Source organism: Alternaria atra, assembly GCF_907166805.1.
Source record: "Alternaria atra isolate CS162 genome assembly, contig: 23, whole genome shotgun sequence".
Lineage (NCBI taxonomy): Eukaryota > Fungi > Ascomycota > Dothideomycetes > Pleosporales > Pleosporaceae > Alternaria > Alternaria atra.
The window spans coordinates 1,457,034-1,483,061 of NW_025091321.1; the positions used below are offsets into that span (position 1 = coordinate 1,457,034).

At 50.5% G+C, this 26,028-nt stretch overlaps 6 protein-coding genes across 6 annotated transcripts; 3 read left to right on the forward strand and 3 right to left on the reverse strand.

The window, feature by feature from the left end:
- Window positions 1-884: 884 nt before the first annotated feature.
- Window positions 885-2,490, forward strand: ALTATR162_LOCUS4078 (uncharacterized protein; the record flags this gene model as incomplete). Its single annotated transcript, XM_043311688.1, has 5 exons — window positions 885-1,008; window positions 1,059-1,121; window positions 1,171-1,253; window positions 1,301-1,698; window positions 1,746-2,490. 5 exons carry the CDS (start codon window positions 885-887, stop codon window positions 2,488-2,490), a joined length of 1,413 nt encoding a protein of 470 aa, XP_043167623.1.
- A 2,132-nt stretch (window positions 2,491-4,622) lies between these two features.
- ALTATR162_LOCUS4079 (uncharacterized protein) lies at window positions 4,623-5,543 on the reverse strand (the record flags this gene model as incomplete). The annotated part of the gene is made up of 3 exons (XM_043311689.1): window positions 4,623-4,794; window positions 4,851-5,032; window positions 5,082-5,543. 3 exons carry the CDS (start codon window positions 5,541-5,543, stop codon window positions 4,623-4,625), a joined length of 816 nt encoding a protein of 271 aa, XP_043167624.1.
- A 1,417-nt stretch (window positions 5,544-6,960) lies between these two features.
- ALTATR162_LOCUS4080 (uncharacterized protein) lies at window positions 6,961-12,134 on the reverse strand (the record flags this gene model as incomplete). Its single annotated transcript, XM_043311690.1, has 10 exons — window positions 6,961-7,339; window positions 7,388-7,481; window positions 7,534-7,694; window positions 8,676-9,131; window positions 9,179-11,508; window positions 11,557-11,656; window positions 11,707-11,824; window positions 11,872-11,894; window positions 11,947-11,962; window positions 12,011-12,134. 10 exons carry the CDS (start codon window positions 12,132-12,134, stop codon window positions 6,961-6,963), a joined length of 3,801 nt encoding a protein of 1,266 aa, XP_043167625.1.
- Window positions 12,135-14,189: 2,055 nt separating this feature from the next.
- On the forward strand, window positions 14,190-15,302 carry ALTATR162_LOCUS4081 (uncharacterized protein; the record flags this gene model as incomplete). Its single annotated transcript, XM_043311691.1, has 1 exon — window positions 14,190-15,302. One exon carries the CDS (start codon window positions 14,190-14,192, stop codon window positions 15,300-15,302), a length of 1,113 nt encoding a protein of 370 aa, XP_043167626.1.
- A 420-nt stretch (window positions 15,303-15,722) lies between these two features.
- ALTATR162_LOCUS4082 (uncharacterized protein) lies at window positions 15,723-16,334 on the forward strand (the record flags this gene model as incomplete). Its single annotated transcript, XM_043311692.1, has 1 exon — window positions 15,723-16,334. The coding sequence occupies one exon, from the start codon at window positions 15,723-15,725 to the stop codon at window positions 16,332-16,334; it is 612 nt and encodes a 203-aa protein (XP_043167627.1).
- Window positions 16,335-17,087: 753 nt separating this feature from the next.
- On the reverse strand, window positions 17,088-24,272 carry ALTATR162_LOCUS4083 (uncharacterized protein; the record flags this gene model as incomplete). Its single annotated transcript, XM_043311693.1, has 7 exons — window positions 17,088-17,318; window positions 17,411-18,686; window positions 20,059-20,457; window positions 23,382-23,469; window positions 23,520-23,672; window positions 23,751-24,029; window positions 24,119-24,272. The coding sequence occupies 7 exons, from the start codon at window positions 24,270-24,272 to the stop codon at window positions 17,088-17,090; spliced, it is 2,580 nt and encodes an 859-aa protein (XP_043167628.1).
- Window positions 24,273-26,028: the final 1,756 nt, after the last annotated feature.

The window sequence follows — 26,028 nt, forward strand, 5'->3', positions numbered from 1 at the left end:
ATACCTGCTGAACAGGCCTAAGCTCCTGGAATCTCCACGCATTCACGGCCTGATCCACCACGAATCCTTTACCTCCGAAGTCATATTGTCAAATTGCGCTATTCCCATATCCTATCCTCTCGCTTGTCAGCATCTACACGCTACGTGCTGTCCGCTGCGTCGCATTTACTATGCGCGTTACCTTTGATTGGGCCATGCACTTTAAGCGGCGGCCCCAGATTCGCCTACAACAGGGATCGGCTGCTTGACACGCTGTGATCGGTCCAGGTTCTAGGAAGAATACGTTACACCGAGCCCTCCGTGCTAGCGCTGGCGGGTCCCAGGTTGCGTGAGAACAATTGGCGTCTGCACAACACCCACTTCTCGCGTCTCTAACAGCCACGAACCGAATCGCGCAGAAGCCCACATTGACGCCGTCCGGCTACGCAGTTTCCGGGTTGTTAGAAGGCAGCCAAAGATTTATGTGGTGCGCTGTTCGTGTAAGAGCATTAATCAAGGCAGATGGAAGGAGCGATGCCATGTTCGTTGTACCATGAAATACGACCGGCTTCCACAGCGACACCAAGCCTTTTGAGTGGCAGGTGTATAGTGTAGCTATTAAGCAGATCCACGTGAGTGCGACCGACGGGAGACTAGACCGTGGGGCAAATAGAAGGGCCTCTGCTTAACTCGTTTCTGTAAGTGTTAATATGCAGTAAGTAACAAATTGCGGGGGACGTCTTGTATGGCGACCGGCTGTGCCTGCCCTGGGCGCGCACAAGGGGACAAGGGTTGCGCTGCCCTTGTCCTACCTTGTTCCGGGTTTATATGAGATTGCCCACCCACAAGCAGCGCGAGATGTGGTTTTCGCGATTTCTTCAGGTTTCTGACAGTAGGTCGTCGAGATGCCTACCTATCCTCTCCAACTCACCTGCCTGGGGGTGATCTATGGCACACCCCTCCTGGCATCGATATTCGTCATTCTGAGGATATATACGCGGCGGAAGCTGAATTTACGGTTGAGCTGGGGTATGATGTCCAATGTATCTTACGTGAATGGTATTAACGCATTTGAACAGATGACTGGCTCATTATCCTTCCGTTGCTTTTGTCCATAGCCCTCATAGGGCCCTCGCATCGACGTAAGTACAAGAATAAGCACTGATGCTCATTCTCGCTAATTCTGGATAGATGTCAAGATGTGGCATGTGGGTGTACACATCTGGCAGGTGCCAGTCGATCAGATAGAACCAAACTATGACGAGTACTATGCCGTAAGTATAGGTTTAGGAAGCGACGAGGAGCTTGCTGACAACTACAGGTTGTCATGGCGTTCAATCTCTTGAATATCCCCATATTACCGCTCGTCAAAGCATCAATTATACTTCTCCTGCTTCGAGCCGGCTCCGTTATCGAATGGCTCAAGCGAGTACTCTACGCCATCTTGGTCTTCACTGTTGGTAGTGCTTTGATACCATGGTTCCTGTACATATTTATATGCCCACCTCTAACGGGCAATACTTGGAAACCGAGAACTTTTGGTGGACTGCACTGCATGGGCAGACACAAGATGGGCGAGATGTTGATCTGGGTCACTTGCGCAAACCTGCTCACCGACGTCCTGATTCTTCCGATACCTTTCATCATCGTGCGAAGGATGATGAGCGCTCGACTAAGATCCCGCTTGGTGGTACTGGTAGTCTTTACTTGCAGTCTCGCGTACGTTCCAATCACGGGTTATTCAAACAAGACTAACGTATTTACAGTGTTACTGCAATCGGTGCTGCAAAGATCTACCTATCGTACCGCGACCGACTCTACACACTGTTCAACCCCGATTGGACCTATCCAATCGACTATTGTATCAACCACATCGAAAACAATGTGGCCATCATCGTAGCCAACATACCAATTCTACGCGGTCTCGTCACACGATGGATCTTCAACTTCCGAACCAAAGCGACGCCCATGGATCGCGAGTTTCGAGGTGATTGGCAACATTCGAACAAATCAAACTCTTCAGACATCAGCCGTAACACAAGAAAGAACCGTGTGGTACAGAAGATTCTCCCCTGTATACAGGACGACTTCTCGAGTAGCCTGGCCACGCGGTCAAAAGGCGACGTCAGCATACGAGGGGACTGCCGACAGGATTTCCCACCTCGAGCGGTCACCACAGGCGAACTACGACATCAGAAACGAAGCTACTTTCCCAGATCGCGAAGAAATAGCTTGGATCGGTATGAGACGGCCGATACCTGCGAGAAGGGTGACTTGCTAGAGACAGTTCGGAGTGTGGGCAGTTTAGGGTCCGCGCCAACGCTCGTTGAGAGCAAAGATGTGGGTGTTGGGTGGAAGAGTATGGATAGCCCAACGCTGAGTCCGACGACCTCAACGACGAGGTTTTCGAATTCGACGCTGAGTCCGATTGCGCCGTTGACGCCCGCAAGGCTACGAGGAATTGAGGGTGATGAGGACGACGATGAGATATACCCATACCCACGATTATGATGACACCATAGCGAATGAACTTTTTATTTTCACAACTTGATCTCTGCAATGGTTCGCTGTGTACGTCCATATATCGCTCTATTATCCACATCTATGATACTACAAACGCGCGAGGAACCGCATTATCTCGTCTTTGCTAAGATACCAAATGATGGTCCGAAATACGTCGCCCGAGTCCACGTAACCCCGGACCCCCTCATGTCGGCAGTCGCCCATCTGGTACGTATCTACCACTCTCGAATCCCGTACGCCGTATCCGCCATGCCGTTGCCTCAATTTCCCACAAAGTTACCAAGAGTCCCACCCAACCACACCAGCGCGGCGCTCAGGCCCGTTTGTCCGCAGGGGTGCGCATTGAGTTGGATCTGGGGTACAACCGTCACAGTGCACTTACCACGTCAAGACGCAATCCGAGCCGTTCCTTTTACTGCAGGGGTGGATTGCTGATCATGCTGCCTGTGCGTCAGCGCGTGTCTCGTCTCCTGTCATGTCAGTGTATGGTTATTTTCCTGTGATGAATGTGTTTGTGAAATGATGCGCTGCAAACGTTGTTCACGAGCCCGCCCTGTATGAGACTTTCCTTGTTGCGGGAGTAGACACGCCTCCAGGGGTTGCGGCCAAGTTCGGCCAGATCAGACCACATCAAGCATGAAGTTAACGATTCCTGTTACATTGGATTTGTGAATCCGGGGGTTTAGGCTTTCCCTCCATAACGGCACGGAATCGGTCTCGTGACTCTCGCCTACTATCAAACGGAATCCTTACTTGAAGCAGTACGATTGTCCGCTTGGGCAATAGCCGCAGTGCTACGCATCCGCGTATAATCTTCATAGCAAAGTTTCTCGTGAGTCTCCCTTGCATAAATGGAGGAAGGAAAGATTAAGACTTGAACACCTGGCGACGGCTTAGCAGCATGACCACACATCTCACACATGCGATAATGCACTCGACGGAAAGGATCTCACCGCGCCTAAGCGAGGGAATGGGTAGTTAGTATCCTCCACTCAACACCCTCTTCCCACCCCCCTCTCTTCATACCTACTGCAGCACACAACGAAGATCGCAAACCCTTGATGAGTGGCGAGTACCCCTCATTAGCACATTTTCCTGCCTGTTTCTTCCTACGTATTCTCGCTTTCGCACGTTACTTGTCCGTTAGTATCCTTAGCAAGTTGCCCATGTAATATATCGGATTTCCCCTAGCGCCCGTGGCTCAATATGGATAATCTCCCTCCCTCGGTACGGTGCGCGCGCACGGCGGGGGATGTGCAAGATTCAAATGCGGAAAACCTGTTCGGTGGTGTCATTTGCCTAAATGAACTGCGGAACTGGGCGAGTGGGTGGGTCGGGCGAATGCGATCGGTAGTCAAGGTTGATGCCGTTGTGCAAGGCGTTTACAGTGGTCCCCTTCGGCTCTCTTTCGGATGGAGAAGGGAAGGGCGCATTTGTTGGAGGATTATCGTGGCGCTTTGTGTGATAAGCGGTTTACGGACAAAGGAGGATGCAGACGATGGCAGTAAGTGGTCTGATTATCATAGGTCTGCTTTTTGTTAATTGGTCCTCTCTGAGTGGTCTCTTGACTTGTGAAGGGCTTTTATGTCTTGGACTTTTCTATTTCCACCAACCGGTCTGGCTGATTCTTTGCACTAACAGTATGCCTGATGACTTCTTCCTCCAACCTCACGCGATAGTATGGACTTTTCAAGCGAGTGTAATGTGGCTTATCATTCGACATGTGTTTTGCGCCGCCCCAATAACTACAAGAAAACGCCACTAGATGTCCCTATGCAACGACCCAATCGTGATAACATACACAAGTCCTTCCCATGAACGAAAAGGGAAGATACGAAGAAAAGAGATTACAATCATAATAACATCACCGGCGACTCCGATACTGAAAAGATTGCGGAGAGATGACTGCGCGCTGTTCTGGACGCGATATGCTGCCCATTGCCACGCGAGGTTTTTATTGGTAGGGTATCCATGCATGAGAAATGGGCTGGCAGGCTTCGTCGTCTGACGTCTCCAGCCAGCCAGCCTACAAAGATGAACGACAGAGAGGAATCGAAAGGACATGACGATCATGAAACGGGTGTTGAAAGAAGGTGACGCACAGCCTCGCATCACCGATGCTATATCGATATTAAACCTAGTATGATGACGGCAAGGAGAGCCATAGTGGGAGAGCTAGGCGTGAGGCTCTGAGCGGAGGACGCTTCGCCCGCAAGCACTTTGTCGTCATTGCGAACGCAGTTTGTCTTGGCTGTAATCTCCGCAGGACAGACCACTCGTTTGAAGTTTGCACTGCGTGACGTTAGTCTATATATTTCGTGTAACTTTTGGATCGCGATGATATTTACCTTGGGTACGATGCATCCTCGAACCAATCAAAGCGCCATTCGCAACCGGCTCTCAGGTTTTCGGGTAGATTTTGGCAGTCTTCTGCGGAGCGGACACCCGCCATGTTGTCACCAAAGACGGATTGGCTCACGCCATACTGCTGGGCGCATGCATTCGTTGATGTTGTGTTACCGCCAGGAACCTAAGTGAATCAGCTTTGCAATCATGATATTTGGTTCTCAATGGCTTACTGCAAGTGAAAACCGGTTTGCGTTGGTCACATCGTAGGCGGTATTCGAGGCTTGTACAATCATGCTCTTGCCGATCAGAGGCTCACTGGTAAAGTCGAGTTGGTAGCATGCGCAGCACCAGGCGTCCTCGATACCTCCTTGAGTGAGATCTGGTGTGATGTAGACACCAGCGTAGCCATATGAAACAGTGTCGTTGATGGCCCATGGCTGCTGGTTGGAGCACTGAAACGCACCACCGCCGTTGCAACCAGTACCGGCGGCAATATCCGTAGGCTTGTCGTCGGCTGTACACGATTCTACCGGTCTCGAAAACTCTGCCTTGCCTTTCCAACCACAAGACGGTTTACAACAGTCCCAGAAGCGAGTTGTGACAGCCTCTCCAGTGTAGTTGAGATCTGCACATCGCGCAAGAACCGCGAAGAGCTCGATAGTGAGGGCGATAGTGCGGAGATGTTGCGGCATCATTGCGGAGTGAAAGATATAATGTTGAAGTAGAAACCGAATGGCATGGTTTGTTAGCCAGAATGATCCGCCCGCAGTGCCAGGAAATGATATTTGAAGGATACCAAAAAAGAGGGGTCCCTTCTTAGTCCGGCTGCAAGGAGAGATTAAACTGTTTTTGATACTCGTGGCCGAGAACCATCATGCTGTACACCTTGCAGGGGTCAGCGGAGCTTGGGTACTGAAACGGTATCCGGGGCAATGGCATCTGAGAGGTCAGAGAGCCGCTGTCACCTTTCCCACTTCCTGTCAACCTACCCGGTGCCTTGACTTGCATTGTCTTACCTTATAAACAATGCCCCTGTCATCGCCTCGTGGTTCATTTTCCCCACACTTCCCACGCAACGTTGTATCGCTCCCCGCAATTCGGCAATCGCGATACCTGTTCACAAGGTCGTTTAAATGCATGCCGGGAAGGAAGCAACAAACCGACAGATGCGCAAAGCTGGGGTTGCCTAGTGCGTTGCTCCACGTTCGCTTTCGTGTTGACTGTAAGGTTTGCCCAATGTCTCACGCTCCGCCCTGTCCCCATCCAGGGCTCATCTCGGCTATTCTCGCGACCGTTCAAAGCGAACTTCTCCGCTTCTTCAGCTGCAACCGTTCACACCGCCGTATGACGCAGCCTTGAAGGCTGGTAAAGAATCCGTGTATGCGGAGCACGTGGCTCTCGAAAGGGTCAAAAGTCTTAGCTGAAAAGGGAAGTAACCTACCCGATTGGTGGCATCTCCAATATTGCTACCAGACTAGAGGCCATACTTGAGCAGACAACGTATATTTCGCAGGGGAAGTTTGTAAACAAGTGCCAGCATTCTTCCGGCTGAATCAACGTCGTCAGCATCGTAGTACGAACACACGTGATAGTGCGTTTGTCATATAGCAATCGCCATCGCCAACATCGCTAGAGGACGTTTGCAGTTTCGCGATTGGTAAAGGACCGATATGCGTGGACACAAGTATGGAGCGAATGTTTGGTTGAGAAGGAAGGCATGAACGGCTACCATGTCTACTATCTGCCAAGTCCCCGATACACGAACTCTGCCCCACTATACGTTCGCAGACAGAGCCCACGTCTATGAGACATCAAACGCTTAGCATCTTGGATACCGATACGAAGTGCTGCATGGACATGGCTTGCACTCGCGAGCACGATTCATGGGAAGAGTGGAGCTGTATGTGCATATTGAAGCTGAAACTCATTATGCCGATTCATTGCTACTATTCATACATCGTTAACAAGTGCACATGCTCGTGATATCTTCCTGTGCATGCCGAAATCCAAATGCTCCTCAACGCCGTCAAGATATGCTCGTTATGCATAATGCCCTTGTCTCTTCTCCAGTCCTCTTTCTACCGGCTCTCTCGAGGCGCTTGAGGACCTTCAGTCGCTTCTCAGCATGCTCTCCACCAGATCACCCAACGGGCCCCAGAAGTCCTTGCTTCCACTGGCCAGACCATGCTCGTCAATAAACAGCACATAGTGCTTGAAGCTAGTGTTGAGATGTGGCTCCAGACCCAACTCGATGATGACAGGGTAATGGTGGCAGTAGATATGCGCATAGACACGGTATAGACGTTTGAACATGTTCCGGATGAGAGCTGGGAAAGTCTTCGGGAAGGGTACGCCGATGCGCGAGGGAAACATGGACTCATTATCGACGTTGGACTGTATCCATGCCATGAGATGTTCAATGTATTCGGGTGCGGGCATCTTGGTGGGCTTTTTGTAGTTTTCGGAATCTTGCCAGAGGTACTCGAATCTATTTGTGGTTAGCCGTATGCACACCAAGCGCTTCGTGTAGGCTCACTCGTCGGTTGCCTTCATTTCAGGACAGCTTTGAGGCGAGCAGAATTCTGTAATGGAGCCATAGAGCAAGTTGATCTGGTTATAGAAATCGACAACTGCAGTCTAACGTCAGCCTGACTCCTCAACGCGTTCAGCGATTGCCCGTACCATTGACGGCTAGCCACTCGTCCTTGTCTTCGCCTTCGGGTAGCTTGACGGCCTTCCTCAAACTACCGCTACCGAGTGTGGCCTCGGCATACTGCTTTAGCTGCCAGCTGCTGGTGCCACGGTTCTTGGACGGCTTGAACGGCGCGCGAGTTCGCGGGTTACTAACACAAGACAAAGGTCAGCCTGTGCTTGCAGAGAAACGGGCGCTGTGTTCTGCCCGCATGTGCGATCCAGAAGAAGGGCTGATGGTGTTGCTAATATCGCGCGAATTGCGATCATTTGACCCAGAGCTCCAAGTTCCATGATCTCCATGATTCTCCAGCTGTCGAGCAGCCGCTCAACTTGTAGGTCCAAATGCCATCTTCCGGTCTCCAATCGCAGACGCATTATCCCCGAAGCCTAACTAGCGTCTGCATGGGACTATGCCCGTGGGATATGCAGCTCAGGCTCAGCGCGAAGGTAAGGAAGAGACAGGAGCGACTGCGGTGGTGAGAGAAGGATAGGTAGACGAACATTGTACTTATAAACCCCGACATATCGAATCTCGAACCGTGCTATCGTATCGACCGTATCGACCGGTATTGCGTGTCTACTGTCTGCTGGAGCGCATTCCGATGGTTAGCCAGGCAAACAGCGGGAGAGCTACGAACTAATCACACGTACCAAGTAAGAGGGATTTTGGGTGAAACGGGGTTTAACGAGCGACAAGAAGAGGGTAGCAGAGAAGAGGAGTGTCAATGACGTTGGGTGGGGAGATGGTGTTTGGGGAGACCCCCGCCGCAACAACAATCGCGACTGCCTCGCGCTAACGACCTGACAGCGCCAACACAATTGGTCGAGTATGTCACGTCTGCTTTTTCCTACTGACCGCCGTTGGATCTGATGTGATGGCTGAGTTACCGAATTTTCTATTCCCGCGTTCAAACTCTACTATACTCCATGTACGGATTTCGTAATATTTTCACTGGGCGCACTATAGCGAGGTGTCGTAGCAGATGAGTTAGGGATTGAAGAAAAATATCGTTTTATCGTAATAAGGTCTACTCTAGGTCTAGGATATAGGGCTCGCCTGTTAACAACTTCTACCGCTGATGATTACTGCTCCGAATCAGATCCCCGACATGTCATCTGACGGTCCTTACTTGCTAAAGTACGGATCTTGTTCAAAGTAATCGCCCTTGTCACGTCCACGACCGTTGCGACGACCACTCTGCGTGGTAGGTCTTGAGTCGGAACCGCCGTCTGTCATGGTCTCGAACTCATCTGGTTCGTAGTCCTGCATGCCGGTCTTGATGCGCTGAAGCTGACCACTGACATAGTGGTGCAGACGGTCTTCCATCGCCGACTTCTGCTCAAGCGCCTCTTGGTCCAGAACACCGACGGAGTTCTTGCGCTTGATCGGGCTTGTGACGTCGTCTTCCTCGCCATTGGTCGATGTCTCGCCCCAGTCACTTCGGAAGCCTATGCTACGGCTTGTCGAGGACCGACGGAGAGTCTGGCGCTTGGCTGGTTTGCCTGTCGTAGTGAAAACATCGTCAAAGTAATGGTCGGCAGCACCTCCTGGTGTGCGTGGCGTTTGTGGGAGACGACAAGTCATGCTACACATCGTTAGTCAAGGTATCATGCAACACGTGATCGAACTTACCCAGTGTCATGGATCATCTTCGCGATCAGACCGGTCCAGCCGCACTGATGCGTCGCTCCCAAGCCACGACCCGTATCACCATCGAAGAACTCGTGGTACCACATGTAATCTTTCCAGTTCGGGTCAAAGTCCAGCATTTCATTTCCATCGTTGATGGCTCTTCTACCGTCATCTCCGCGAGCAAACAAATGCTGGAGACGATGCTGAATCTCCTCTGCGACGTGGCCGAGATGCATGTAGTCACCCGATCCGGTAGGGCACTCTACCTTCAGGTCGTTGCCATAGTAGAGATGGAATCTCTGGCAAGATTCGATAAGCAGGAAGTTGACGGCCAACCAAATGGGTCCTCGCCAATTGCTGTTGCCACCGAAAAGGCCACTGTCCGAGTCACCGGGAAGGTAGGCGACTTCGTACTTTTGGCCGTTCACATCCATGGAGTATGGATGATCCTTGTGGTATTTCGAAAGCGATCGGATACCGTGGTCAGCAAAGAACTCGTCCTCGTCCAACATCCTCTTCATTATGCGCTTCAGCCGGTCTTCGTTGACAAGCGACAAGAGCATGCGGTTGCCTTGGCCACGTTTTGAGAGCGTGTGGATGTTGCGCTTCGAGGTTTCAGGGCGGTTGGCGATGAACCATTCCACTCGTTTCTTGAAGCTGGGCAGGCGGTTGATAACCTCAGGCTCCAGTGTCATGGTCGAGTAGAGAGGGATGAGACCGACCAGAGAACGGACAGGCATCTGATGAGACCATGGGCCACCCCAAGAGATAGCATCGTAGTAGAAACCGTCCTCCTCATTCCACAGTGGTTTTGACTCGCCCTCGCTGCGGAATTGCATAGCGTCGCTGATCATTAAGAAGTGCTCGAAAAACTTGGAGGCCATGTCTTCGTAGATGCGTCGTCGCTTGGCGAGCTCGAGACAGATGTTCAACATGTTCAGACAGTAGAAGCCCATCCAGCCAGTGCTGTCAGCCTGTTCCAGGACACCACCGGTCGGTAGAGGATCAGAACGGTTGAAGAGACCAATATTGTCAAGACCCAAAAAGCCACCCTCGAAGATGTTCTTTCCGTCCGCATCTTTTCGGTTGACCCACCATGTAAAGTTCAGCAAAAGCTTCTGGAACACGCGCTCGAGGCAGTCGAAGTCCTCGCGTCCGTACATCTTGCGCTCAATCTTGAAGACCCTGAACAGCGCCCAGGCGTGTACCGGAGGGTTCACATCGCCAAAGTTCCATTCGTATGCCGGTAGTTGTCCGTTAGGGTGCATGTACCATTCGCGCGTGAAGAGGTCCAGCTGCTTCTTGGCGAAGTCTGGGTCGATCATGGCAAGCGTAATGCAGTGGAAGGCACTGTCCCAAGCGGCGAAAAAGGGGTATTCCCAAGAGTCCGGCATGGACAGGATATCGTCCAAGTGCATGTGCTTCCACTCGTTGTTCCGTATAGCCTTTCGACCGGGTGGTGGAGGAGGCATGCCGGGGTCACCGTTCGCCCACTGGTCCCAGATGAAATGGTAGTATTGCTTACACCACATCATGCCGGAAAACGCTTGACGCTGAATGTTACGTAAATCATCAGCGATTGGGAGAGGACTTATTCTGTAGTAAAATTCGTCGGCCTCCGCGCGGCGCTGCTCGATGATGTCGTCAAACATTTCTTCGTCAAGGAACCCGTCGTTTCTCCGTGACAGCCTGAAGCGGACTACAGCGCACTCGCCAGGTGGGACACCATCGCCTTCATCGAAAGCGTACCAAGCACCACACTTGGTGCCAGTGTTCTCGGGGTTGACAGCGTCTAGCTGCTCGTCTACAATGCGGCGATGAATGCCGTCCTTGACATATGGGACTTTATTCTCGACGTTCCATAGCCCCTTGTAGTTGGTGTCGTTGTCGGTGAAGAGGAGCTCGGGCTGTACATCTTCACCGCTTGGACCGGTGCCAGGGGACGGTGAGAGCTGGAAGTAGCGGTCTCCCAACTTGTGGTGTTTCGACTGCGCTGTTGTTGGGCCGATCTTGGTGATTGAGGGCTTCAGCTTCTCATCCTCGTGACCCCATGCCCAGGTATTCCTGAACCAACAGTGAGGTACAATATGTAGCGGCGCCGGCTCTGGTCCACGGTTGTAAGCCGTAACTCGGAAGCACAATTCCTCAGGATCGTCGGCTTCCTTTGCGGTCTCAATGAAGATATCCCAATATCGGTCGTCGTCGAAGATGCCCGTGTCAACGAGGTTGTACTCCTTGTCCAACCGCGTTCGCTTTGCGTTCGTCTCGATGAGGTCTTCGTATGGGAACTTTCGCTGAGGAAGTTTGTAGAGGAACTTCATGTACGAGTGCTGGGAGTGGAATTAGCAGTGTAAACGTAATGAGTCAGGTAAACGTACAGTTGGCGTGTTGTCCAAGTGGAAATGGCACTCCTTGAGCGACTCGCCGTGGTTACCCTGGGGGTTCGACAGACCGAAAAGGCGCTCCTTCAAGAAATCACTGCAGACAAGTCAGTATATTAGTCAAAGATTGCACTAGCGCACACGTACTCCTTCTCGTTCCAGAAAGCAAAGGCAATGTTCTGGAAACCGTGCGAGTCGGACACGCCAGCAATGCCGTCTTCGCCCCAGCGGAAGGCGCGCGACCGTGCCATGTCATGCGTGAAATCTAGAGAGCATTAGCGACTGTGAACGATCCTGATCAAGCATACTTACGGCTCCAAGCATCTCCATCAGGGCTAAACAAGTTTGTTAGTAGCAGACTATGGCGATGGCAGCAAGGGTACTCACGAGTAATCTTCGCGGACTGTATAGAGATTAGAATGGTTCGAATAGATTTACGAGGAAGACTGACCAGTTGCCCACTGCCTCTCGGCAACATAGGGACCCCATCGCTTCCAGTAAGCGGTGCGTTCTCTGTCCTGCTTCAGACGCTTTTCCTCTTCGCAGAGGTATTCTTGATTCTCGATGAGAACCATGGTAACAATGTGTGTTGGAGTGGTCTGGGATGAGTGCTAATGGCGAGGAGTGAGTGAGGTTTTGGCGACGGCGCGTGGAGCGGTGTCGAGGGAATTATTTCCTGCAGGCAGTATGGAGCAAACAATGGGGTAATCAGACGATTAAGATAGTGGAGAAGAGTTAGGCGGGGTAATGTATACCAGAAAAGTGGTTTGGAGAGGAAGTCCAATGTTAGGAGGAGATGCACAAAGGAAGAGACAGAATGACGGGAAGTTTTTGGGCAGGGCTCGTGTCTTGGTGGTAGCTACCACAAGCCTGTCGACGCAGGAACTCGCGATACATCATAGGACGGCAACCGTGCATCGCGGGACTTATCGCGAACGGCTGACCTAAGCCCACTCTAGTCTAACGCCCTGCTCGGCCAGGTTTCAATCCCATGTCAAACGTGCCGCAAGAAATTGGCCAGAAGCTTGGAAATGTTCATGCCCATCGCTGCAGCAGCGTCGGCTACACGTGTCGGCCTTCTGTTGAGCCGCCTCCAAAATCTCTGCGTCAAAGTGTTGAACGCGCTTACTGGGGGCGACGCCAACCTTGGGAACAAGCAACCACGATAAAGACGTTAGTCTCCGGCCCTCCCCACTGTGCCATCGCCGATCGGAGCTGGCCAGCCTCGGAGGCCTTCTGGGGTATGGAGTTGTGACAGCGGACCCTGGCATTGCGATTCGCATGCCAGAAGTATGCAATTCTGAACGTGGTGGCGTCCCTGCTTCCGCGGCATGCAGGTCAGTTGAGGAAGACTTAACATGCGCATCGTCGCGTTCTGCGCCTAAGACGCCAATTCACGTGATGTACCACCGACAGTATGTCTTCCACGGCTGGAACGTGCGCCATATTATCGCTGGTAAACGCGATGTGCATGATGACGTCACCGGCTTCAAGATATCAGTCCGAGACAGAGTCAAGTTAGTCTGAATAAATTGTGCTGTGTTAACGCATGGAACATGAGAACCGAAGCGTTATGGTTAGCGACCGCGCAGAAAGACAGTAAGACAGGCTAGTAGCCAGCCACAAGTCTCCTTACATAACACTACCAACACTCGCAATAGATAGATTGTCTGCATGGAATGAAGATCAAGCAATGTTCAACCCTCTAGCCGATCGTAAATCTGGAACATCGTTCGGGAAAGTTTCCATAGCGGTGCATGTTCCTGTGCTTCTGCATTGGCGGCCATGCCCACTTCCACAGATATGTCAACCAGACTTTGGATGTTCTTTAACCGGACATCATTACCGATGAGGAGTTCCGAATAAACGATCATTTCGGTACATCGTTGGGGTGCACGAGTTGGATGGCCTTGTCAGAGTTGAATTTTTCCAGATCAAAGCTTTGGAGCGCTCATGCTTCAAAAGCAAGCTGTTGACTGGTCGAGAAACCTCTCCAAGCAGGTCTCAAATTGTTGCTTCCGTATATCGAAGGAGCTGACATCTGGCATAGGAGTTGCTTCTTGATAGACTCCCAGCAGAGGCCAAAGCGCACTTGTGTGGGATATAATTCTTAAAGTCAATTGCACATGCTTACCTTCGCGTACTTGATAAGTCGGACAAAGAGTCGCAATCCTGAAGCAAACCTTGTGGAGTAGAGACAGATGATTGTTCTTCGCCGCAAGCCACTAATAATTCCATGTACAGCACTCCGTAGTATGGTGTTTTGAACAGAGAGGAAGCATTGAGGGAATGCAAGCTTGGAGCATGACCGCTAGCGCTTGCCACGGCGATTCTTCGGGCCGCGCCATTGATGCTCAGGTACGCGGCAGCTCAGCTGTACCAAACAATCCACGCATCTGTAGTCCAACAACCTCACACATTTGCACACAAAATGCTCGTCTCTCTCACAGTTGGAAAGGTTGATGCCGGAGTAGCCGTGCTACTGACCGAAGACAAGCGTCTTGTGAGCCCCTCAATGCCTCGCAGCGCCCAACCCAGCGCAAGCGCATCCTCGCAGTTCACCCTGGCTGACGTAGAGCTAGATTGAGTTCCCCTCTATATTGCTACCCCCAGACATCTCGTCTGGCTCTATGGTGGACATCGACGTGGGAAGGAACTACAAAGCCGAAGCCGACGCACAGAAAGCCTTCCATGAGCTCCAGTCTGAGATCTTCCGCACCTTTGGCCAGCGCACCCCCTCAGCCCCCGTCCTCAAATGTCGCAATGCCACCCAAACCTCTGTTGTACTCGAGTGGGATCCTATCGACATCGCAACCGCCGAACTGCGCAGCCTCACTCTATACCGTAATGGCAACAAGGCGGGCACAATACCCAAGCCCAGCGACGTACACAGCACCAAGCTAAGTGGCCTGGCAGTTGACACGGAGTATCAATTTCACTTAGTCCTCAAGACTAGTGCGGGCACATTCAGTAGCGAGAAGCTGTTGGTACAAACACACAAGATGACGGACTTATCTGGTATCACCATTACCCCTGGCCATATGCCCGCTGCTCTCCGCGAATCGCTGCAGCGTTCTGTTGAACGAATCGGCGCTAAGATTGCGGACAATGTGCGCATTGACACAACGCACTTCGTATGCACCGAGGGCAGAGGGCCTGCATGGGAAAAGGCTGTCGAGAACAACATCCCTGTAGTCGTGCCAGACTGGGTCATAGGCTGTGAGAGGGAAGGCAGGATTGTCGGTGTGAGGGGCTACTACCTGAACGCAGACCCTAGGTTACGAAGTGTCGGTCCGGGAGGCTCTCAGCAAGGCTCTCAGCAATCATCACAGCAGCCCCAGCAACAACAGCAACGACAACAACAGCAGCAGCAACCCAGAAGCCCCATTATGAGCCCGCGCACAGAGGTGACACCACCTACACCCGAGCAACCGAGGCGTGATCTCGATACAGACGGAGCAGCGCCGCCCCCTCCACCGCCCAAAGACAACGTCAGTGAGAAGAGTGAGCGGAATTCAATCGAGCCGAAGACGCAAACAGAAGAGCAAAAGGCCCGAACCGAAGACCTCAAACCGCAATCGGAAAAGGAGAAACAGCAAGAGGACAGCGAAGAAGATGATTCCGAGCCTGAACCGAACGATGAGAAGTCCATCGAAGCAAGCTTACCACAACGGCCAAAGCCTGGGCAGCCATCAGCGGAAGATGATGGGGACGGGTCAAGCTTCCAAGACGTGGAGATTTAGGAGATGAGTTGAGAGAGCATGGAACACCGTGCACGTTGGTAGTGTTCATATCTGGCCTTTAATAGAGAGCATCGATTACGGCCAAGTTTATACATTGTAATAACACCAGTCCTGGGATCATGGTGCAAAACTTCCAAGATCTTCATTTGTCTGGCCACACCTTGCTGCACTAGTCATAGACGGTATCAGGCACCTCAGGTACATGAAGGATTCTCACGCTAACGTACTCAAACAACTCTTATTGGACCGAACCACCATACCATGTCAGCCTGTATGGGCACATACCCACGGTAAATAACACTTACGCTCGGTTAACACATCATATACAATATTATATAAGTTCCATCGTACGCCATCATCCACCCTTTCCTTTAGCCGCAATCTCCTCGTCCTTGCAACTGCACAGTCAATATTGTAGCAATGGCCCTCTTTCAACTCCCTCCTCAGATCATAACACTGCAAATCCCACTCCTCTACTTGATCAACATTCTCGCTCTCGCCGCCGGACCCAATCACCACGTCCTTCGCGTTTCCATCACTCTGCCACTCGTTATTCTACTCATCACCCAGTCTTTGTATAGAGAATGGTATGCTGGTTGGGGAAATCACTATGCTATCAATTGTACGGTGTGGAGTGTTGTGTTCAACTATGTTGATTGGGTTTTGCTGGGTAATCCGGATAGAGAAGGGTGGTACAAGATAAGATATAAGAACGATGGGAAGAACGGAGATGACGACAAAGACGAGAAGAAAGCGGAGGTTTCAATGAAGACGTATGAAGACGAACCAGGTGGTGCAGGAAGGACATTCCCGAGTAGAATTTGGTGGGCGCTTCGTCTCGCCACAACAAATCGGTACACGGGATGGAGTAACCAAGTCAAGAACGTGTACATGGAAGTACCGGCTGACTACCCCCGTCTGTATGTCTTCCGTGTTCAACCCCTCCTTCCCCTCGCCTCTAACAGGACTAATTCCACTCCAGCAACTTCATCGCTCGTAAAACCCTACGAACACTCATCTTCTACTTCCTAAGAGACGTGATAGCCTCCTACTCTGCCGGTACTCCCTATGGGTCATGGGTCGATATTCGCACCGTCAAGCCCTTCCAACCTATACCATCATCCACTCCCTTCTTCACCCGCTTCTGGTACACATGGGTTCACATCATGCTTACCTTCACTAGCTTGGAAATGATAAATTCAGCTTACGGCGTTGTGAGCGTAGCTACCTACCTCGCCAATCCAAGGGACTGCCCCTCACTGTTTGGCAAGTTGAGCGATTTGTACAGCGTACGTAGCGCGTGGTCAGGATTGTGGCATCAACAGTGTCGACGCATTTGCTCTACTCCTGGTATTTGGCTTACCAGGGAAGTGTTGGGTTTGCGGAAAGGGTCTTTTGCGTCCAAGTATGTTCAACTTTTTGCGACGTTTGGCGTATCCGGATGGATACATGGAGCCGGGAGCATGTTGGTGAATCGCGAATTTGATGATGATGGCGCGTTCAAATGCTTCTTGGGACAGGCGGCAATTATCATGCTGGAGGATCATGCTATTGGCTTCGGGAAGAGGATGGGGCTCAGGGACGGAGTGTTTTGGCGCGTGGTGGGCTTTTTTTGGACGCTAGGTGTGGTGGGATGGAGCGTTGAGGGGTGGGCTGTTAAGACTATTGGGAGGGGTATTTGGGTGCACGATCGGGAGAGAGATTTCCTTGGTATAGGGCCTGGGATGGTTGCATAGAAGTTCTTGATCGCCTCTTGGAAGGAAGGTCCGGTGAACATTCGACCTGCTAGTGCAGCGTGTACGTCTTGACTGGCTTGCCGCTATCCAGGGCTTCGCCGTGCATGTAACCATGAATATATATGTCACCGACATAACGAAACTCGTTATGTTGACCTTCCGCACGAAGCAAGATGGGGGTTGAACAGCCGAATGGCACCACAACGATGTCTTCGCGGCTCATGAAGCCGGTGCCCATGCCCATCAATCCATTCTCCGTGATGCAGAAAGTTCTGCCCATCTGTGATTAAAATATAACGTTAGCAGGGAAGATGAAAGTAGCACATAATGACACCTTCAGCTGCGATGGTAAGAACACGAGACCACTCTTACCATTCGATCACCAAAATGCTTTTGTATAAACTGTCTCAACTCATACTGGTCCCACATACCTGGATTTCCGTGTCGTTGGAACTCCCAATCCAGCCGAAGACGTGGAAATCGCTCCTGAATCAACGAAGAGAAGACCTGGTAACAAGCTTTCGTCCAGTGTTGCTCTTTCCCCTTGGGCGATTGTCCCAACGAGAGCGTTCGACAGAAGTCATCAACGAACGGATGATGTGCTTCTTCATGTTCTGCAATGTCAAAGAAGGAGAGAAACAGCATCCGCCAGTTCATAAAGGCCATGAGATAGTCTTGCAATGAGCATAGAGTACCCACAGCGATGCCAGTCCTTTCAATCACGCCCAACTGAATCGCGTTGACCTCAAGTCTCCGTAATTTGTCTTTGAACTTGTATTGGGCGCTGCTGTCGCCTGCGGCACAGAAGTTGTCCTCTCGCAGGGCCGAAGTTTCTGGTACTTGCGACCAATCTGGACACCATGTAGGTAAATTGGTAGAGCTTATTTGAGTAGGGAAGTGGATCGCTTCGCGTATTACGTCAAGATGACCTGTGGAAGAGATAATCACTTGAGCAACGTTCAGGTACAGAGATTTGACAGATTTGTCATATCTCACCTGTAGGCGTTGACGCATGTCGTTTGGGAGTATGCCTAGCACGCCGAAGATCTTGTCCCGGGGGTTCTCGCTAAGCTTCTTGCGACAAGCTCGCAAGATTTCCAGAAGAGAGTCCGAGCCTAGCGCCGAAAGATACTCAATGTCTGGGAAACTACTTGGACCCGTGCGGAGGTAAGGGTCGCTTTCATGTTGCCAAAGAGCATCTGAAGCTTCCTTGTAGATGTCCCAGGGGAGTTTGGAAGAGCCGCAGTAAACAGTCTTGCTTCGTGCATGATAAACCTCTTGCACCACCCAAAGTCGGTTCCAATAATCTCTCTTGAAGAGAGAACGCAAAGCATTTCGGTCGTTGTAGTCTCCTAATTCGACACATTCGCTGATCGAACGTCCATGTCTATCTCCGCTCAACAGCCGTAATACCTGCTCACTATTGTCCATTTCAAGCCCAAGCCATATGGCAACATATACTGCTTTCTTATAGATTTGATCCATCAACTGAATCTGTGAAGCACGTTCGACTTCGTTGCCTTGATCAATGGAGAGGCCGTCTATCCAAACAAGAATGACTTTGTCCCATTCGCGAAGTGCCATCAGGGCGTCATGGAGACTGGTGTTGACTGTAAAACAATCATCGTCTTCTAAGGTCATGACTTTTCTGTCAAACCCGTCTCCCCATGCATACGAAATCGCGACGTATTCGGGGGGCTCGTGAAGGGAAAAGTGCGCAATTCTACACTTCAATCTAGACGTATATCTGGGGAGGACTCTGACCAATCGGAAGCTATTTTCCCCCTGTAGTTCTCTATATGCGAACTTGTTTGCGCCAAATGATCCCGGAGAGCTGCTTGTCGCAGCGAAAGGACGTCCCGTAACGGGCCTCTCTTGGCTGGAGAAATCGTTAATCGCACATGTCGAAGAGCCAGTCCCTAGATCATAAGATCTTGCGCGGTAGTTAAAGCGTTCTTGTGAAGAGGGAGCGCGACTCTCTCTTCGTTCGAGTTTAGTGGTGGGAGGCGCAATTAGGCCGCTAGGTTTCGTCAATTCGAAGGAATGGTCACCTCGCCGCTCGGGGACCGACACTCTAGCCGATGGATTTGGCGCGGAAGAATTTGACGCGAGTAGAATTGACCCGAATGGAATTGACCCGAATATTTTTGATAGGAGTGGTTCACTCCTTGGTCTCCTATAGTAAGGCTTTGGTTGCCAAATTGATTCAAACCACTTCACATCCTCCTTCTCGCTTACAATAGTAGATCCAGATGGATTTAATGGATTTTGTTTGTCATATAGTGGCCTGAATTGTCGCTGGTGATCTGTTTCACGAAAATTATTGACGGCGATAGCGCGATGATTAGACTCTTGAGAAGGCCAACGTGGACGGTCGGGGTCTTCTAGCCTGCGCTCAAAATACATTTTGACGCACTGTAGATGTAAAAGTAGGAATAAACCTCGAGAGGCGTTATGTTCAGAATAAAGTGCCGCCCACGAGCATTGTAGTTGGTTGTGATGATGAGTAAAGCGACTGCTCACAATGTAGCCTTGTGCGGCGGGTCTTTAGCTATCATGTGTCAGCCAAACTGCAGCCCATTCGCTAACTGCAGCAAGGATTCCATTGGACGAATATTAGTCGTTTTCAGCATTGCATATTCGAGATGAACAAGGCATTTCTAGGAGCGGGTTTGACTGCAGTATGATGATACAATTTTTGACCGGTTTTCGTGATAGGACACAAGAAGCTCGATTGTCCAGATTTCTCGTATCGACCCGTGTAAGAGTATGCAGCCGAGAATGTGCAAGGATCGTACTCCCATATATAACAACAATGAGGATTCTGGTTAGGTTATCTCGTCGACGGTGGGTAAAGCATACCGATAGCACATCGGTGTAGCCTAGTCGTTCAAGTAAGTATGAAAAATGGCTCGGTCCTAAGCCTTCTGCCCCTGAACGCCACATATGCATGTATGTTCGTCTTTTTGTTTACATGCGAATAGCGCATCTCATTCCCATCTCCTTGTATCTACTCATACCCCCTCATAGCCTCCCCCGCCCTCTGTTCGATATAGTATCCCGGATCCGGTCTCCTCGCAGCGCGCATTTGCTCCTTAGTCATCGGGTTCTTGACTTCCTTGACATCGACCAATTCTTTTATCCTCATGATTTGACCGGCAACGGACTGTGTAACGGGGTGGTAGACGGTCGTCATACGCTTGCGGAGACCGAGCGCTTTGAGTACTCCTTGCGTCTTCTCAGGCATACCAATGCCGGAGCGCATGAGTGTTATCCGAAAGTATGACATTGTGTGTATGTACTGTGGACAGTGCGAGCTTTCGCGAGGTTTCGGCGCGTTTGCGAGCGTGGGCAGAAGTCGCGGGTGCTGGGTAGTGGCGTTTGGTGTGTATTTTGCGACAGCACGGGTGTAGTATGAGCTAGCGGTACGTTAGATTGAAGTGCAACGGATGTCTTAAACAGCTTCGCATACCGTTTATATGGCTATGTAACGTTGATGCTCGCCTACGCGCTCGCGATCGATGTCGTCAACTTTTCGAACTTGTGAAGATGTGACGCCTGTCCCGATACGGCCTAGATTGCCGCGGAACTAAAGCCGAACCACGTGTGCGGAACCTTCACTACTTTCTTCTCATACATCTCACATGCAAGATGCTCAAGGCGTCATGACTAACGGATATCACCTAAGGAAGTAGCGGTGAGAAGATATTGACAGATGTCATTGTTACTACACGTAGGTCGCCTTCCTTCCGCGTCTCTGGAGACGGTACTGCGAAATCCCATTCCCATCGCAGACGTGCATTGGTCTTGATACTCGCAAGGCACCACTCCTCCATTTCCCTCAATACTGTATACTGGACGAATGGGATGCGATGCCTGATACTTCCCCTAAATGCGTCCACCCGTTCACCTGTACGACCCCAACAGTCTGGTTCTCGTGAAATGACACATCAGTAGCATTCTTACACGCCTCCAGCAGCAAAAACTCCAAATCTCAAAAGTATTCGTTTTCTGTCTAGTCTGATTCGAAGATCTTTTGGTGAGGTATTGTTTCCATGTCCAATTAGATCTCTTTGTCATGACTTAGTCTTTTATTACTCTCCATCTATGGTACATTCCTGTTATCGTAATCAGCTTACTCCACTTTTTTCTCTAACAAAACCCTCCTCATCAGAGTACATTGTGGTTCCGACTCTGTCTCGCTACGAATTTTCTACAATGACATGTCCGATCCAAGAGTAACTGTTGCGCCTCCATGCAAGAGACCGCGATATGCATATCAAAAGGATATTAATCAGAAAGGCATTTGAAGCACAAATATCGAAGATCTGTATCACATGCACTTCGCCTAAGCTCTATCACCAAACGAGTAACCCAGCAAACGGCACCGTACTCCAATACTGAATGTATTACGACCATCCCCACAACCCGGTTAGGCCTACCGACGGCACGAAGCGTAGGATCTCGGTGTCTCTTTGTTGACTTCGGGAAGTCGACACTCGAACGGACGAAGCGATGTACATGTCCGGCCGGGGAAGGGAAGTCAACATGGCCAACGAGCTTTTGATTCAGATGCATTTGTACCGTTTGAATCGCTCTTTTGACCGCTTCTCCACGAACCAGTCATTAGATGGGTGTATGGCGATATAAGAGGACTACTCTAGTTCCTACCACAATGACTTCCTCAACAGTTCCCGTTCGTAGAGTCGCTTGTCACTATCCTTCAGGATAAGTCTTGCAATCTTGCAAGAGAGTTCATTTTTGACGGCACATCTAGTCATCTACATCCCATATCCAACCACAAGCCATCTTTGGAGACACATCGATTCGGACAACACCATGACAGGTAAACTTTCAAACCCCCACAGGCTTTTCAAAATGACATACTGATATAAAAAAAAGCACTGTATACACTCACACAGTCCCATATTGTCTACACAACACCAGCGTCGACCTCTGCCCCAACCGCCTGGCCTGCCCAAGTCTACCGCGTACACCGTACCAGCTCGCAGACTCGCTACTCCTTCTCCACAGGCTTCAGTTCCAAGAACCAAACTACAATTGTTAACTACACCTCCGCACTATCTCGCTTCGGTCTTGCCCACCTTAACCAGCAAACCAACATCTCCTCTCCCTTCATCAGCGTGTATGACAACCTAGCCCACGCGGAGACAGTGGCCAAGCACTTCGGCGAGCGGTATGGCGAAGACACTTGGGTTGTTACGGTAGACCCAGCGCATTTCGCTAGGGGCCCGGTGTTTCGCGCGGTGGATATACTGAAGGACAGTGCCGATGGGAAGGAGCCAAATGAGGAGTGGTTGCATCATGGCGAATATCTGGTCATGTATCGTATCCCGCCTCAGGCGATACGAGATGAGACGCCTGTTTGTAGGGGAGCGGATCAGCGGTGGAGAGCTGTGGGTGTGATTGGCGGTAGTAAGTAAGGTGTGTTAATGATGAATGGCAATGTTGATGTGATCAGAGGATTCGAGGGTATGTTGGCTGCTTGTAGGCTTAGCAACGATATTGCGTGATCTCCCACTTTTCTTTTCCGTCTTTGGAGTTGTCATTTGCGCTTTCTTTGACGTTCGGTTTGCCGGATAGTTCACCTTCTAATCTTGATTCTCACTCTTGCGCAATTTCGCTACAGCTTCAACCCCATCTAAAGCCTGATTGAAACACCAATCAATCCCACACCAGAGTGCCTTTATACCCAGCCACAATGGAAAGTACTCGAAACCATGAGATCGCTCTTCTTTGGACGGTGAAACCAGTGTGGTGGTTTTATAAGCGACAGCAAGGCTGTTCTTCCGTAGCGACGAATGAGAGCTATTTTTGCATCGTTGAGGTGCTTTCGGAACGAAGTTAATCTTGAGCTTTGAGCGAGGGAATCGTGAAGGCATCTTAGTGGAACCAGGTGCGCTACATCGGCTGTCGCAGTCTTTTGTGGAATTGGGCCATTTATTTTGAGGATGTGTGTGGTGCGAGAGTGCCCGTGGTATGGAGAGGGAGACGGTACAGAGTTCACAATACAATATGCCTTGGTAACGTGTGTGCGTGACTCAAAATTTTGGGTTTTGATTATATTAGACTATCTTTGATAGGGACAGGATGGCGGCTGTGCAATACCTGAAGTTTGGTACTGGTCCACGGGTACTACAAACCAAGTAGATACCACCCCATGAGGTATCAAGCGTGAGACTTAGACCTAGCTTCCAACACCCTACTCTAAACAAGGCAGGTCTTTCAACGCCTTCTTGGAGAACTTCTAATGTTGGACTCGAGCATTATCTCTACGTGCCCGTCGTCTCTCCCTGCGGCCTGCATGGCATCACGAACATACCACCTAGCGCAGATGATGAGGACAATCACCATCAGCGAAGCGTCGAATACGTAAATAGGCCACTCGTTCGCGAGGAAATATGCATCGGCTATGTCACGTTAGCTTTCTTTCCAATTAAGGCTAGTGAAGTTTACTCACGTCCCATGGCGTACTCGACAACTCTGAACAAATTCCTCACTGTGATGAGGATACTGACGATATACAGCATTTGCAAGTATGCCAGCCAATCGAATGACCTAAACGTGCATGCCTTGTCATCATGACGCTTCATCCGCACGTGCCAAATCGCAGCTACGACGACAAAGAATCCGAAGATCACCATCTGCAAGCACAGACCTGCAAGAATGACTCATTTTCCGAGATCCATACTCGACTTGTCATCGCTGCCTGCGAGGATACCACCCCCTGCAGCTTGAACGAGAAAACAAAGTATGTCACCTCCAACAAAGATCTTCGTGACCCAGTTGATGCGAATAATCGAGTAATCGGAAGTGTCCGTGGCTCGAATGATGCGGGCGAGGAACATGTATACTGAAGCGGCGAAAAGAATCGGTGCGAGCAAGACGAACAGGCTTTGAATGATGTAAGGTAGGAGTACGTCGGGTTTGGATTTACCCAGAGCGCGACAAAAGAAGCCGATAATTTCAACTAAAGCAACATTAGTGAGTCCTTCTGGTTGAGACGAAACCGAGAGGTGGCGAGAAGATAACATCAAGTTAATCACGAAATGTACTCACAGATTGCCCCCACCACAAGGGGGATGCAAAACCACGTTCGGGTCTTCAGCGTTTTGAAGAGGTGGAATACAGCCAATGCTGCGAACAATGCGACAAATATGCCCGCTGCAGCAACAGAGGGGACATATTTGTAGTAAGACTTCCGTTCAGACATGATGTAGGAGGAAAGTAGAACTGTCTGTGGAGTGGGTCGGCGAAATGGTATTGAGCAAATGAAAGCTTATAGCGCTGTTTGGTGGCAGAAGTAGGACAAAAAGGATGGAGTTCTAAGCACTGTGAAGTTCCTGTTGGTATGTAGAAGCGGCAGTCAAGCTCCGAATGATGGTAGAGTAATGAGTAGAGGCCATGCTTAGGTATATAACTGTTCACCAAGAGTTTATCGTGACAAGAACGCCCTGGTGCTTACACCAGGCGTATTCGCTCGCTCGAGGGTACGGCTTTGGCGAAAGGGCCGAATGGCTAAGCGATCGTGAACGAGTACGAGAACGAGAGTAACCGAAAGAATCCAAATATGGAGTCAAATCTGCTTGTCAAGAGCATATTGCCAATGGCCATAAACACGAATCATAGCAGATGGTTTACACTAATTCTAGGATTAAAAATAAGTTTGCTAACCTGTATGCATAGTAAGCATACTCGAACGATCACGCACTTGATGTAATTTCAGACAAATGGCTGAGATCCACTTGCACTTGACACCACTGGCTGATCTGATCCCAAGCGGCTCCGCAGCTATCAAGTGTAGCAGACAATCTTCTCACAAGCCTCTTTCCAGAATACTTTGACCACCACGTACCATCGAGTCGATACAGGAGAACACTCCAGTGCATGAAGACAGCTACCGCCATAGGACATTCATTCCGGAGTTCGTCCAGGAATCCTGGTTTGATTCTTATCAACCATGGGAGCATTGAGTTTGCCTTTCTGGACGTCTCTTCGAGTTTTTGAATTGCATCTTCGAATATCTGATGCTTACAGAGTTCACCGTCTACTTGGTTTCGAGTGTCGCTGTTGCTGTTGATGAGCATGTCGTTTAACCGCCGCAACTCTCGTATTGGGAAGGACTCTATAACGACTGACGGGTCCCTTGGCACAGAGCTACGTATGGCGCCACTAAGAGGCCCTTGAAGAAGCCATTGATGGCTAGCGTCGATGATTGAACCGGTGCCTCTCATAATATCCATTAACGGCAGGATTGTGTCTGGAATTGTCTTCATCTCATCCAAATCTGTATGGAGAAAGGGTGACACGACTGCGCATATCGCAAGCATTGCTGAGAATGCAAATATTGCATTGCAGGTTGACGCAGTGATGTCTGGCAACACTTCTCTCAAGCCAGATAGCGCCTGATCATGGTACTGAAGTGCGGCTGCCGTGCACGAACGAGCAGTAATCGCATTTCCGGTTTCGGTCGCGATATGAAATGACGTTAACGCTAGCAGAGCATTCATAAGAAAGTCATATCGCAGTGCTTGTTTTCCAACATCGTCCTTGAAATGCTCCGTTAGATGGGGCGTAAAGCCATGGCAGGTTCGCGTGCACCAGTGGTGCATCAACTCCAGCTCCCTGGATTCGATGGAGCTCCATGCTGGTGTGCCAAACCTAGGCGCGCTGGTGTTGCAAATGATGGGTGTTGTTATTGGTCGACTGTTGGTGCGGAGATCGAGGGTCAACTCGGAGGTAGCCGCGAGTTGACCATTACTAGACGAGGGACGGCCTTCCACAGAATGCGCATAGTGACAGCTAATGCCCCGAAGCATGCAGGTTGAGCAACAAGGCCGCTTCTCATCGCATTTCACGCGTCTTCTTCGGCACTCAGTGCATCCGTGTCGAGATTTCTTGTGTGGCCGACGGTGGGGTTTTTGTTGACGCGCTGATTCAGACATAGCGAGAGGCAAGCGACATGCAAA